Source organism: Triturus cristatus, chromosome 3_1 (genome assembly GCF_964204655.1).
Source record: "Triturus cristatus chromosome 3_1, aTriCri1.1, whole genome shotgun sequence".
In the NCBI taxonomy this organism is placed as follows: domain Eukaryota; kingdom Metazoa; phylum Chordata; class Amphibia; order Caudata; family Salamandridae; genus Triturus; species Triturus cristatus.
Genome location: NC_140583.1, coordinates 708135703 through 708151793, shown reverse-complemented (window position 1 = coordinate 708151793; position 16091 = coordinate 708135703). Strand labels below are relative to the sequence as shown.

Genomic DNA, 16091 nt, shown 5'->3' with positions numbered 1-16091 from the left:
TAAAGATCTATTGAATAGAATGAATAAATCCCAAATCTCTGTAGAGCAGTTAACATATAGTCCCAGTTTAGAGTATCATAGGCTTGGCAGATGTCTAGTGATATACACCCTGCTTCGGTCATCCCTCCGGTGCAGGCAAACATAATGTTTCACAGTCATGTAAGGGATGTGTTCTGTGCTGGTATAAATCCACACTGGTCAGTATGTATTAATTTTGGTAAAAGGGGTTGAAGATGGCTGGATAAAATAATACTGAATATTTTGTACTCTGTATTAAATAAAGAGAGCGGGCGATAGGCAGAGAGATTACTGTGATCCCTACAGGGTTTAGGCTGCGAGGTTATTAAGGCCTGTACTGTGGTCGGGGGGGGGGGGGGGTGTAAGGATCCGGTTTTGCATTTCTCTTTGTAGAGTTTCTTAAGTCGTTGGGGCCAATTGTTGGGCATACGCGGCGTATAGTTCCACTGGTAAGCCGACTATGAGTTGATTTTTATTTTTGGGAAGATATTTAATTGCTGTACATATTTCAGCTGATGTTATTGGATCAGCTTTTGTGCTTCTACTGTTATTTGAGGTAGGCTAACTGAGGCCAAGAAGGTATTAAATTCCTGCAGGTTTACTTTCCGTGGGGCGGCGTACAGTGCTTTGTAGTGGTTGTAGAAGGCCTTGTTTCTTTCATATTGTGTGGTTGCGTGGGTCTTTTGTGGTGTAGTTATTTCTACTATCGGCGTGGGGGACATTTCTAAGGAGATGTGATATTCATGTACCTGGTCTGTCTGCTTCTGTATGAACTTTTGTGTATATGTTCTATAATCTATAATTCGCAATTGCTCTAGAAGTTCTGCATATTTTATGCAGGCTTTTTGAAGATTTGTTTTTGCAACTGAGTTTAGAACTGCTTTGCGTTCAAGTATGCCTAAGGTGTCTTCCACCTGTTTTAGGTCCCTGTTGGTGTTTTGGCAAGTGCCTGTGATTGAGCTGATTGCAGTTCCGTGTATCACCACTCTGAACGCCTCCCACTCCATCCCTGTGGAGGAGGCCGTACTAGCATTTTCAGCGAAATAATTAGTAATGGTGGATACCACAGTGTCCCGGAATACGCCATCTTCCAGGATGCAAGGGTATAGCTTCCATTTGGGAACTGGGGTGGGGACACGTCCCCAGGAGATGGTGGCCTCTAAAGCACTGTGGTCCGATTGTTTTTTTCGATGTGTGTTGTGATTTGTGTAGGAGCGATGAACTGCAAAATATGTGCTCTATTCGAGTATGTAGATAATGTGTGGACGAGTAGTAAGAGTATTCTCGCATGCCCTCATTATGGCTATGCCATATTTCCTTCAGGGACCACCCTTGCGACCAGGTCTGTAATGATTTAGCTTGGCTTACTGAGGCCGCTACAGGGAGAGGAGGGTGGGATCGGTCCAATGTGGTATATAAAACTGCGTTGTAGTCACCCCCTAGTATCCAGGGGAACAGGGTCTAGTCCGTGAGTACCGTTCCCACCTGGGCGTAAAATGCTTCCTGGTCTCCATTAGAGGCGTATAGGCTCCCTATCACTTCTGGACTACCATCTAGAGTACCGTGAACCAAAACAAACCTGCCCACTTTATCGCTACACCTCTCATGTGCAATAAACGGGATCCCTGACCGTATCCATATTGCTGCACCTCATGCAAACGTGGCGTGTCTTGTAGCATACAATTGTCCCCTCCACTTTCTCTGTAATTTAGTGGCCTCTGCTGTCGTAAGGTTGGTCTCTTGCAGTAGCACTATATGTGCTTTCCGCCTAGCTAAATGCGCATGTATTCTGTGCCTTTTGTGTGGTGATTAAAAACAAGAGATTTCACAGGTGAAACCTAAAAAGGCTACTTCTTCAACTGGTACACATGTTGTTGATATTCTGTTCACAAAAGAATGAACCCAACCATATCCCTCCCACAAGAATGCACAGTAGATCCCATTGATATTCTTCACAGCGCAAGTATTAAGATTTACACTTACCGATTCAACGGCTCTTAACATTGTCAGACTCTCGTTTACTGCTATAGCAATACTCGTTTTACCTGTTCTTGCTACAAAAGAAGAATTGTTTAAATTTACACTTCAGAACAGTCCAAATATTTCTGTTACAATGGCTTAGTACACAGTGCACTGTTAAAAAATAATCATAAAACAAATTAATCTAATTATTTAGCTTTATTCACAGAATACATAAATTGTTTATACAAGTTTTACTAGGCGTGCACTGTTGCAGTAGGTGTCCGGCATTCTCACCTGTCTTACTTGTCCTTATGCCTGAGGTGAGGAATCACCTCGGAGAAAGGAGCTCATGGGGGCAGTTCTACAAACGTAACAATTACTGTTTCCTCTGCTACACCTTACACTTCCCACGCATTTCTCCTCCTTTCTTGAACGCTGCTTCTATCCTTTTCACAAGCAGGTCAGACTGCAGCGCACTTGTGTGAGCACGGCTGGGATCATGATTTTCACCAACTTCTCACAAGTATTGTCCTTCTCCTGATGTGTGAGGTGGTTTTGGCCTACTTTACTATTTGGCCTGAGCTGGATCACGCCTTATGACCTAATCTGGGGTCCCTGTGTTCTTTCCAGAACAGCATGATGAAGCTCATCTTAGCATGAGCACCTGTGTACCATAGCTGAGTGCAACCCAGAACCTCTGAGCTCAAGCAATCCACATGCCTCTGTTTACCAAAAGTCTAGGTCCACATGCATGTGACAAAGAGTTCATCAGGAGGAGGATGGGCCATGAATCATCCAATGAAAGTTTGACAAGAAGAAAAGAGGACACAGGAACAGAGTATACAACCCACATAGAGTGTGAAATCCGGGAGGTTCATTATTTTTGTACGGCAGGGATGCAGATTGTCAGTAGCTGATCTTTACAAAACCATTAACCATAATTACGCTGTGCTGATTGGGTAGTTGCAATGATGATGGAGGATTAATAATTTGAAACATGCTTTGCACCAAAATATTGGCATTCCCTCCCAAACACCTTACATTTAGCTACCACCAGTTGAAGAAAACTTCAGAACTCTGTTTAGGCCAAGTCTATAAAATGTGTTTATTAGAAAACAGTAGCAGTTGTGGTGACTGAAAAATCAATCTCCCTGGCATTTGTCCAGGACAGGAGTTCCACGAGAGGATAGGGGCACATACATGTAAACACACACACACATACAGTAATACAATGAAAACACCACAAAAATACTCCCCACAGGGTTAGAAAAATTGATTATATTTTTATGAGTAAAACAAGAAAAAAACAAAAACCCAATAAGTAGAGCCAGAGGTAGAAATGTGTAAAGAATACATGGAAATATAGTGCTTAGAGTCATAAATCGCTAACCAGATGGAGGGCAGGTCGGCGACAGGACTCAAGCAGGTCTGAATCAAAAAGTACCTTGGATGGAGGAAGCGTCGATGTCGAAGACTCGATACGAGAAGCAGTGGAGGTGATGCCTTGTTGTCGATACCGTGGATTGAGGTGATGCGTCGGTTCCAATCCATGTAGTTGATGAAGGTTTCGTCGATTAACCCTTAACGATGCAGGCGATGCATCATCGGGGAGCCACGCAGTCCGTTGTCACAGAGCTACACATTTGTCCGTTGTCGTAGAGCTATGCAATTGTCCAGGACAGGAGTTCCATGAGAGGATAGGTGCACATACATGTATACACACAGTAATACAATGAAAACACCACAAAAATACTCCACACAGGGTTAGAAAAATTGATTATATTTTTATGAGTAAAACAAGAACAAAACAACGAAAACCCAATAAGTAGAACCAGAGTTATGAATTTTGAAAGATTACATGGAAATATAGTGCTTAGAGTCATAAATCGCTAAACGAAGACATTGGATCACGCTAGACCAGGGTAAATCCAAAGTTTAGGCCGACAGCGATGGAGGGCAGGTCGGTGACAGGACTCAAGCAGGCCCGAATGAAAAAGTACCTTGGATGGAGGAAGCGTCAACGTCGAAGACTCGATATGAGAAGCAGAGGAGGTGATGCGTTGTTGTCGATCCCGAGGATGGAGGCGATGCGTCGGTTCCAATCCATGTAGTTGATGAAGGTTTTGTCGACGAACCCTTTAACGATGCAAGCGATGTATCATCGTGGAGCCACGCAGTCCATTATTGTAGAGCTACGCAGTCTGTTGAAACAATGTTGTTGAGCAGCAATCGCCTTGGCGTCGATAAGCAATGAGTTGGTTCCAATCAGTGAAAAATCGTTGATGCATCGGTTTTGATGGGTAAGCACAGCACAAAAGACCTTTCAAAGGTCCAAGACTGGATTGGTAACATTTATCCAGGCAGGACTCACAGATGGGAGAGTCTAGGTATTGTTGCAAGAATGATGGAAGTCTTTGATGGCCATGAAACGTCTGAACCGAGGGCAAGCCAACAAGCCTTTGGAGTCACTCTGGGTCCAGTCCTTGTCCCTAGCTGGGCAGAGACCAGTAAGCAGCAGGGCAGCACAACAAAGAAGAAAAGCAGTTCTTCCAGAGCAGCAGTTAAGCAGAGCGGCAATACTTGTAGCGCAGCAGTCTTTACTCCTGTCAGAGTTCTTCACAGGTCCAGTAGTTTACTGTCTTGTTAGTGTCAGAGGCCTAGTACCTATACCCAGTAGTGCCTTTGAAGTGAGGGTGACATCAAAGCAGGCCCCTGAAGTTCACAGGTGCCCCTTTCTTCCCAGCTGTGGCTCAAGCCTAGCTGTGGGGGGTAATCAGCCCTTTGTGTAGGAAACAGGACACTACCTATTGAAGTGTGTCAACCCCTCCCTCCATTCCTGCTGAGGAAGAGCCATCAGAATGCATATGTAAGCAGATGGGTACTCAGACATTCCTATCCTTCCTGTGTTTGTGGCTATCTAGAGGGAATGCACAAAATGTAGCCGTTACCCACCCCTGACATGTATTGGAGACAGGTTGCAAGGCTCGCAGAGCAGTAATAGCAGAGAAATGCCACCCTTTCTGACAATGGCATTTCTAAAATAGAAATGTTCAACCCAACTTTACTATTAAACTGAGAAAATCCAAATTTTAAGACTTTCGATATTCACAGAAGGCATTTAGGAGTCCTAAAGTTAGGACTCCTAACTTCTGTGAATACTGAAGTGAGTAAGTGTCTTCTGTGAATACCAAAATGAGTAAGTGCCTTCTGTGAATACCAAAATGGTAGTAAGTTTCGGATTTTGTCTTAAGTTAGTTCTGTGAATCGGGCCCATGCAGTGGTAAACTGCTCAGAGTCCTAAGGCCAACATAAAGAGAAGGTCAGAAAAAGAAGAGCAGGAAGTTTGGGGTGACCCTTCAGAGAGGGCCATTATATATATCTATATATCTATATATATATCTATATATATATATATATATATATATATATATATATATATATATATATATATATATATATTATCTACTGGCGGTCGCCAGTAGATAGTTATAGTTACAACCTAGTTTCCATAGGAAATCTCAAAATTCTATTTTGAATAACTTTGGCGCCGGTTGACGAATCCTCGCGAAATTTTCAAAACTAATGGGGCTCAGCTCCTACCCTGAAAGTCTCGGGGTGATTCGTCAAGCGGGGCCGAGAAAAAGGGGGGGTCCCAAAACGCGTTTTCCCCATGCATTTTTCCATAGGACCTTTAGTCGCAGCTACAGCCCGAACGGCTGAACAGAATTACGTGAAATTTGGCAGAGAGGTAGCCATAAGGTCAAGGAAGTGCCTTTTGCAGGTCTGGTGTAAATCAGTTCAGTATTTCCTGAGAAAATAGCATTTAAAAGCATATCAATATCTATACGCGCGCACCGTGCGCGCACTGTGCGCGCACCCTGCCGTCCGCGAGCGCAATTCTGATTGGTTGTTAGATGTCGGTAAACATTCGAATCGGTCGAAACCAGGAAGTGTCGGCCGCCATTTTGTCTCTTGCAGTCTGAGGGGGTGAAAAAAAAAGGTGGAGAACGTGAAAAGGGGGCAGAGTGGACAGTTCCTGACCCCCTAGCCTTGGTCAGGGGGTCACAGAAGGACCCCCAAGAGCGAAAAAAACAAATATTTAAATTTTTTTTTAAATCGCGAGGTGCGCGCACCGCGCGCGCACGGCACGCACTGCGAACCGAGGGTGCTCGGTGCGCGAAGCGCACCTAGTGCCCACAGCGCGCGCACGGTGCGGAAAGCACTCCGTGCGCGCACGGTGCGCGCACCTCGCGATTTTTTTTTTTTTATAAACAATTTCACGGAGCGCGCACGGTGAAAAACCTGAAAAAAAAAACAATTAATAAATACATAACTTAGCATTTAAAAAAACGTACAAATTCACTGAAAAAACCATAGGTTTCATACACGTTATAGTTACGAATTAGCATTTAAAAAACCTTGCAAATTCACTTAAAAAACCATAGGTTTCACACATGTTATAGTTAGCTGGACATTTCCCTCGTAAAAAACCAATGAAATTCCCCCGTTATAGTTAGTGCAGGCAACTATAACTCACGCGACCGCAATCCTCTGCTGATGACGTCAGATATTACATCACTGATGACATATGTGTCTTTATGAAAAATAAATATTTGTAATATATGTATAGCTAAAGATTAATGGAAGAAGACATGGGTAAATAAGTGTCTAAATACAGTGATGTAATATCTGACGTCATCAGCAGAGGATTGCGGTCGCGTGAGTTATAGTTGCCTGCACTAACTATAACGGGGGAATTTCATTGGTTTTTTACGAGTGAAATGTCCAGCTAACTATAACATGTGTGAAACCTATGGTTTTTTAAGTGAATTTGCAAGGTTTTTTAAATTCTAATTCGTAACTATAACGTGTGTGAAACCTATGGTTTTTTCAGTGAATATATATATATCAACCACCAAGTCCTGTCTTCCACAAAAGAGAGGACACCGACACCAACGACTTTTGCTGGATTCACAGATTTATTGTTATCACTCCATTGCTACGCGTTTCGGCATCACCTGCCTTAATCATGCAATATATATACATACATATGTGTGTGTGTATGTGTATATATATATATATATATATATGGTAAATATATATACATATATATATATACATATAGACATGTATATATATATACGGTAAATATATATACATATATATTTTTATATATTTTTTGTACTTCTGGGGTATCTATATATATATATATATAGATATATAGATATATATATATATAAATATATATATAAATATATATATATATATATATATATATATATATATCCACACACATATATAAAAATACATGCGCCTCCTTGATATTATGGGCAGGTTTGCTAAATTTTGCAGCATGAGGAAATCAGGAAAAAAATAAGAGTTTCAGTATTTTTGCAACAGGCACAAAATGCCCCTGTTGCAAAATACTACTTGGTCCAGGTCTGTCATTTGGTGTCCTACAGTGCCAGATAGGTTCATCTTAATCAGCAGAGCCCCAGTAGGCTCACGAGAGTGGAGAGCTGGGAAGAGCAATGCATGGTAATCAAACGCTTTTTCTGGCACCATCCTGACATCGCTTTGCAGCTTCAAAGCCCTGCAATGGTACTGAAGGGGACTATTACTGTAGCCACTTCCACCTATCTTAATGTGAGGAGAAAGGAAGGTCGAGGGAGCTACAGCTACAGCAACCTTGAGCTTCATATATTTCATATGACAAATACTGTGTGCGGCAGACGCTGCGGGCAGAGCAGATCACAGCAGATGGGTGATGCTGGGGGAGAGGGACATCCTTGTCAAGTACCACACATCAAAGCTTAGACTGAAGCAATTTAATGCAAGCTCGTAGCAGCGTGCTGTGGCACTTCAGGCAGCTGACTCTGTGGGGTATATATTTAACAACGAAGCAGCCAGCGCTCTTGCTGTATGCTGCTACCCGATGGAATTATGAGCAGTGATCTAGGTAGAGGAGTGGTGCTAGGTGACGCCGTGGGCCGCAGCCTAGTTTAATAATTAGACCTTTTGTTTTCACTAAAAACAATGATTCTGTGGCCTCCAAATGGCATTTACGCCAAGTGGATTCAGCTTCACACATGAAAATAAACATAGGCCAATAGGCTTCAGACACAGACACACCTGGGTTCAGCGTCTGTTGTCAGACTTGTTTCAGACCGGTTGCTTGTGCTGTAGCACTTTAAAAGGAGCACTGGACCGGGGGCGTGGTCTCGGTGCCGGGTTAAGATGGCCGCCTGAGTTCCGTTCTCTGCTGCACCGGAGCAATTAGCGGACGGCGAATGCGTTAATTCGCACTATTATCGTGCGGTTTTCGCTATTTCTGCAGTGGAAGATGCGGCGCCACTTGTGATTGTTTTTTGCGGTTCACTGCGCGTCGCGCATACCGCTATTTAATTACCCGCAAATTCTCTTCAGACTCGCGGCCGCCATTTTCTTTGCCGCGTCACCATGTTTTATTCATCCGTCATGGATTTAACTGGCGGAATCTCCTCCATCCAGGTACTGCTTTGTTCTGCTGCCAACAGAGAACATGCTTTCCCACTGTGGGATTTTGGAACTTTAGCTTGCTGTCCTTCAATACATGCTTATCTTTCAGCAACTTTGCTCAGCATATTCACCTCAAAGCACCAGTTTGATTGTAAGCTGTGACTGCTAAAGGTTATCATTTGCTGTGCATTTATATATTGGAACATTTAACTCTGCTACAAAGTAGTTTGAAATATGGAACGCTTCTTCTATATGCAATATCTCCTCTTCTGGAATGTTCCTCAATGCAACTTGTTCTGATTGGATGCTGCATCCTTCAGTTATGAACATCCTTTTTACAGCCTGCTTTCTGCTGTTCTCTTTGCCTTAGTCGAACCAATACACTTGTTTTACTCTGGAGTGGTGTCGTCATCCAGTTTTCCATCGGAATAGTCACTTCTTTTGTGACGCTGTTAGTATACTTGCCAATTTTTTCTGTGGTACTGGATTGTCACCTGTTTTTGGGCAGGTTACGCAAAGCACACTTTATCTTTGTTCCCAAGGCTTCTTCCAAGTCGTCGCCTGCATCATCTTCTTCTTCTCTGTCTTCGCCTGCGTCTATTCCCTCTTCTACTGCGGACATGGCCAGTCTATCTTCTACCCGTGCTCAATCGACACAATCTACAACAAATAAAACTTCTCCGCCCACATCCACAACTAAACGTCTGAAGCAGGATCCTCCATCTCCTGTCCTCCCAGCACCTACTATCTCTATGGAACTGTTGTTAGAAGAAATTCGTGCCCTATGCCCTTTTGTGGAAGAAACAAATAATAAAATGCAATTTCTAGAAGATAAATGGCCGTCAATGGAAAACAGAGTTTCTGCAATGGAACAACAGCTTTCGACGGTTCAAAATGATTCCCACAGACTCTCCTCATTAGAGAAAGAGGTTCGGAGATTTGGAAAACCGTAATAGACAGAACAACCTACGCATCTACGGCCTTCCGGAATCTTTGGAAGGAGCGGACCCTGTCTCTTTTTTTCAACATTTTTACCGAAATTGCTGGACATGCCTCCTTCAACTTCACTCAATATCCAAAGAGCTCACAGACTTGGTCCACGTCCATCACTCTCTTCATCTTCGGTCAGGCCCCGTGGAGTCATCATTATTTTCCTCAAATTTACTGATCTGCTTTCTGTTCTGTCTGCTGCCAGAGCCAAACGTCAAATCTCCTGGCTAGGTCAAAGAGTCTATCTTTCTCAAGATGTTTCTAATGTTACAGCTGCCAGAAGGAAAGAGTTTCTTAACCTACGTCCAACTCTTGGTTCAATGGGAGCTCGTTATGGCCTCTTTCATCCCTGAATTTTTAAGGTCACCTTTCAAAATCGTACTCAATCCTTTGATGATCCTGCAGAGCTTAAAAAATTCATCCATTCTCACACTTCAACTAACATGGACACTGCAGCTCCTCTTACGGGTTGACTTGTTAAACTTTGATTTGTTAAAATTCAGATTACTCACTTTCCTATTGTTGTTATGTTATTAACTCATGACTCTCTTTGTTTATATATGATATTCTACTCCTCTCTCTGTATGATCATTTCTGTATTTAATCATTCATTTATTCTATCTGCATTTTTCTTCCTTTCTTTATTTATCCTTTCCTTGCCGTTCTTTCTCTCTCACCAATTGTTTTTCATATCTGTTGTCTTCATACTTCACTCTTATCTCTATATCTGTGTTTGCCATCTTTCTTATTTTCATACTTCATTAATCTTTTTTCCTGTAGGATCTGCCGTTATCCTTAAGCTGTTCGGTCCGTTGATATTCCCTTATTTGTTTTCCTGGTGTAGTCAGTTTTCGTGGTTTGGGCGTATCATCTCCTGTTCTTCGCCACTGCCCCATCCTTATTTTGTCTTCATCCCCCTCAGGTATGTCTCCTCAGTCATCCTTTGGATTTGTACTGTCTCTACTTGTAGCTCTTCTTTTACCTCATTCTCTCCTACCCTCCTTCCTTACTCTCTCCTTATCCTTTGCATCTATTTCTCCTCTTTCCTTCCCTCTTACCACGCTTTTGGTGTTGTATAAACCTTCAATCTGCTTCTTTGTATGCATCTTCTTCTCCCCTATTCTTTCCTCTCCCTCCTTCATCTCCTTTCCCCCCTTTTGCTTGGCATCCTCTTTTCTTCTCCTATCATTGTAGTTTATGTTTTTCTTAACTTGTTAGTGCTATTACATTCAGAGTTATCTCTGGAATGTAAAAGGTTTTATTAATCCTATTAAGAGACAGAGAATCATTTCCCACCTTGCCTCCTATATTCCAGACATAGTTCTTTTACAGAAAACACATCTTTCAGATATTGAATCACTTAAGTTAAGACGAGGCTGGATGGCTGGATGGGTACGGTCTTATTCTCTCCATCTACTAATAAAAAAAAATGGTGTTGCTATCCTCTGTCATAAGAAATTGAAATGTAAAGTTTTAGCACAGGAAATAGATACAGAAGGTAGATGGATACTTGCCAAATTGTCAATTAATTCTGTTAATCTCACTGTTTTTAATGTTTATGGTCCCACACAACATGATTGTTCTTTTGGCCGGTGATTACACAAAAATGTATTCAATTTCGTGATGACTTATTTATATTAGGTGGGGATTGCAACCAGATTATAGATCCATTTCTAGACCGCAAATCCACAGTCCGTTTTATTCCACATAAAATTCACAAACAATTTCTCGACACTGTCTCTCAGACACATCTCATTGACTCTTGGAGACTCTCTCACCCTGATACTCATGATTATTATTTTTTCTCTCCTCCTCATGCTTCTCTTTCTCGTCTAGACTATATTTTTCTTTCTCAATCCTTGTCTCAAAATCTACTATCTTCTATAGAGCCTATTGTTATCTCTGATCATGCACCAATTGTAACAGATCTTGATTTGCTCCCTCCTCACCCGAAATCTTCCCGATGGCATTTTAATAATTCTCTCCTTACCAATCCTCTCTTCTCGTCTTCCTTCCGCTCTTTTACTGATGAATTCTTTAAACTTAATTGCAGCTCCAGCTCCTCCCCTCATATTATTTGGGATTCTTTTAAAGCAACAGCAAGAGGCCACATTATAGATTTTGTTTCAAAGAAAAAGAAACGCTTTCTTCAACAGAGGAAAGCTACCTTAGCGCATATCAAGCTTCTGGAACACAAATTCTATACTTCTTCTAAAAATTCAATTTCACCTGAATTGATTCGGGCGAAACTTGCTTTTAACAAAACTACTACTGACAATGCTTCATTAATTCTGCTTAGTAGTAGCGCCCGTTATTATGGTGGTCGGGGGAAGCTTTTAGCAAGTTACCTCAAAACGCGCAAAGAGCGTACTCTTATAGATTCCGTTTACTCTTCCAATAATTCTCTTCTCCAAAAAGATCAGGAAATTCTCAATGAATTTAAACTTTTTTTTATCAAACTCTCTACACACCAGAATCTCCTCCCTCCTCTTCTCTTATTCAATCGTATCTTGATAAAATTCCTACTCCCTCTACCTCTCATCTTAATCTTCTTGATCTGGATAATGATCTTTCCCTCAATGAACTCTCCACTGCTTTAAATTCCCTCACTAAGGTGAAGACGCCTGGTCCCGATGGTTTTTCTGTTAAATTTTATTTACATTTTTCTGATTTATTACTTCCGAAACTTCTAACGCTTTTTCAATCCTTCTATTTAGCTGGTAAGACAGAAGGCACCTTTCAGGAGGCCACTATTTACCTCATCCCAAAAGAAGGTCGTGAACCCAAATTTTGTAAGAATTACCGTCCAATCTCTCTTGTCAACGTTGACTATAAATGGTTTGCTAAATTGCTGGCTTTCCGTTTAGACCGTTTAGATTATTATTTTTTCATTATTAATCTCCTTTTTGATTCTGGTATAATTTGGTTTAGTGATTTGTGTAGTATTAGCCGTACGGAATGTATAAATATGTATATATGTAAATATGCATGAAAAAAGAAAAATAAGACTAAAACTCTTTCATCTAGGTGTATATACATTATTACCGTGAAATTGTAACCATTATTTTGTATGTGTTTATATTTTACACAGTTTCAAAGCAATAGACGGTCTCCTGACGAAGGCAACACTGCCGAAACGCGCGTAGTTTTCCATCAACCGCATTGCTTGTATCATATTTGTATTTATTGTTTATATAATTGTTAAACGATGAGATATATATATATATAAAAGAATAATCAACAAAATCAAGTATCCATTGAATGATAAGAAATGAATAAATAAACATCCCATATATTTTTCTAATTAACATTTGTGTATGAAAAATTATTCTTCAATTTAAATTTTTGATATTATGAATGGTCGGTTTCATGGTTTACACCTAGGTGTGTGTGTCACGTATTTATCCACTTGCTATAGCACCTTACATAAATAGCTTATTTCCTTACATATAGCAAGTTTATTAGCTCTGTAGGGGTCCCCTTCGTTCTAAACAAGACTGAAATTCTCCCCCTTACAAAATGTTGTCTTCCCTACACCTTTTCTTCCACCGGGTTTGCTTGGAACAGTTCAAAAATCAAATACTTAGGCATATGGTTTTCCAATTCTATCGTCTCTTCAATTAAATTGAATATGGCTGCAGCCTTGTCTCGTATTGAGAAAATTATTTCTTCTGGGAACCCTCTTTTTCTTTCTTGGTGGGGTCGGTTGGACTCGGTTAAGATGATGATTGCCCCAATCTTAATTTATATTCTCTCCATGCTTCCTGTTCACATTCCTGCTGTTTATTTCAAATGCATTGACTCATGCCTTTCTCGATTTCTTTGGAAAAATAAAAAAGCTAGAATTGCTTTACCTTCTGTTCGAAAACCAAAATCTAACGGTGGGGTGAACTTCCCGGATTTTCGTCTCTACCATAAATCTTTCTCCCTTCGCCATGCTTCAAAATGGCTCATATCATACCCCTCCCCCTTTACTCCCCGTTGGCTCTTTATTGAACGAACCTTGTTATTACCCTTTTCTCTCCAAGAAGTTATATGTTTTTCTGCCAAAACTCCTCATACTGCTCTTCCCTTATTTAGACATACCTTCTCCCTCTTGAGACCTTTGGTTCATCCCGCTACTGTTTCCCGTGAGTCTTTCTTAGAATCCCCTATTTGGCACAATTCTCTTATTCTCCTCCAGAATAGGCCAATTTTTTGGAAAGCGTGGAGATTGAGGGGTATTATTTGGGTTAACCAGCTTTTCAATGGAATTTCTCCACGTTCCTTTCCCCAATTTCAATCCTTATTCCGTTGCTCTCGTTCTTTTCTACACAAGTTTATTACCCTTATGTCAATTATTCTTGACATTTACTATTCTCTCCCTTCCTCATCCTCACCTATTATGCAACATTCCCTTCTTATAATACTCCTTACTCTTCCCAAGGCCTCTCTTATATACAAATTATTTTTAGCCCCCAATCCAGACCGTGCCAAATCCAAATTAGAACTTTCTTGGGAGTCTGATCTGAGGTGCGAATGGTCTACCTTTTTCTGGGATAAACTTTGGTCCAGATCCTTAAAAAGTTCTCGTTCTGCCTCTCTTACTCAATCTATGTTTTTTCTCTATCACAGACTTTATCTTTCTCCTTCCGCTTTAGCGCGTTTTTCCTACTGGCTCTAACTGTTGGACTTGTGGCTCCTCTAATGCTGATCTCCTCCATCTTCTCTTTCTCTGCCCTACCGTTTCAGACTTTTGGGGTAAGGTTTGGTCATACATTTCTCGACTGTTCAAGATTTTCACTCCTTATTCTATTCCCCTCCTCTTTGCTGATAGCCTCTCTGACTCTTTAGGTCTTCCCCCTCATGAGCATGGTCTTTTTGATCTTACTCTTGCCATAGCCTTTCAGCACATCTCCTTCAATTGCTTTTACTCTTCTCTTTCTGATACCAGTTCTTACCGATATTTTATCTCTGTGTTGCATTGTTTTACTGGTATGTTGCATATGTTATGGTTTACTAATAAAGCTTTTTCAAACATAAAAAAGGAGCACTGGACCAGGGAAGGATTACTATGGGAAACAGAGTGCCCACAGTACACGGAGTCTTGCCAGCTCTGCGCTTCAGGCTGAAGGTCAAGTTCACACTAAGTTGAAGTCATAGGTGAGCAAAGTTGATTTGCTGAGAAAAAAAAAATGGGACAACAATGTTTCCCTAATTGAACCTACTTGGAAAGCAGCTGCTGGTTTCAAACTTCGAGGCATATTTACAAGGGCTTATGCCACAGAAACATCAATTTATTGTGGCGTTAAGTCCTTCACCTTATTTACAAGGCGGCGTTAAGCCACTTAATGTGGCTTAACGCTGCATTGTCAATAAGGCCCCTTTCACGCCACATGTGGGGGCATATAAACAAGGAGTTAACGCAGCCATAGCGTCAATTTTTTGACGTAACAGCAGCTTTTTTGTTATCGCCTTATTTACAACTTGCCGCTAACCTCAGTTAGTGGCAGTTTTCTGGGTAACATGTCAATTTTTAAGATTGCCACTTCTGTTAGCAGAAGTTAACGAAAATGAGATGCAAGAAAACACATCTTTCAGATATTGAATCACTTAAGTTAAGACGAGGCTGGATGGCTGGATGGGTACGGTCTTATTCTCTCCATCTACTAATAAAAAAAAATGGTGTTGCTATCCTCTGTCATAAGAAATTGAAATGTAAAGTTTTAGCACAGGAAATAGATACAGAAGGTAGATGGATACTTGCCAAATTGTCAATTAATTCTGTTAATCTCACTGTTTTTAATGTTTATGGTCCCACACAACATGATTGTTCTTTTGGCCGGTGATTACACAAAAATGTATTCAATTTCGTGATGACTTATTTATATTAGGTGGGGATTGCAACCAGATTATAGATCCATTTCTAGACCGCAAATCCACAGTCCGTTTTATTCCACATAAAATTCACAAACAATTTCTCGACACTGTCTCTCAGACACATCTCATTGACTCTTGGAGACTCTCTCACCCTGATACTCATGATTATTATTTTTTCTCTCCTCCTCATGCTTCTCTTTCTCGTCTAGACTATATTTTTCTTTCTCAATCCTTGTCTCAAAATCTACTATCTTCTATAGAGCCTATTGTTATCTCTGATCATGCACCAATTGTAACAGATCTTGATTTGCTCCCTCCTCACCCGAAATCTTCCCGATGGCATTTTAATAATTCTCTCCTTACCAATCCTCTCTTCTCGTCTTCCTTCCGCTCTTTTACTGATGAATTCTTTAAACTTAATTGCAGCTCCAGCTCCTCCCCTCATATTATTTGGGATTCTTTTAAAGCAACAGCAAGAGGCCACATTATAGATTTTGTTTCAAAGAAAAAGAAACGCTTTCTTCAACAGAGGAAAGCTACCTTAGCGCATATCAAGCTTCTGGAACACAAATTCTATACTTCTTCTAAAAATTCAATTTCACCTGAATTGATTCGGGCGAAACTTGCTTTTAACAAAACTACTACTGACAATGCTTCATTAATTCTGCTTAGTAGTAGCGCCCGTTATTATGGTGGTCGGGGGAAGCTTTTAGCAAGTTACCTCAAAACGCGCAAAGAGCGTACTCTTATAGATTCCGTTTACT

General features: G+C 40.9%; 1 protein-coding gene across 1 annotated transcript in view; it reads right to left on the bottom strand.

Moving 5' to 3' along the window:
- Window positions 1–1873: 1873 nt before the first annotated feature.
- Window positions 1874–16091, bottom strand: part of LOC146860824 (sperm-specific sodium:proton exchanger-like) — a 4630975-nt gene continuing 4616757 nt past the window's right edge. The window contains exons 23-24 of the mRNA XM_085646174.1: window positions 2002–2072; window positions 1874–1900 (exon numbers count right to left, since the gene is read on the bottom strand). Of these exons, the coding sequence (XP_085502300.1) occupies window positions 1874–1900; window positions 2002–2072 (98 nt within the window). The remainder of the gene's footprint in view (window positions 1901–2001; window positions 2073–16091) is intronic.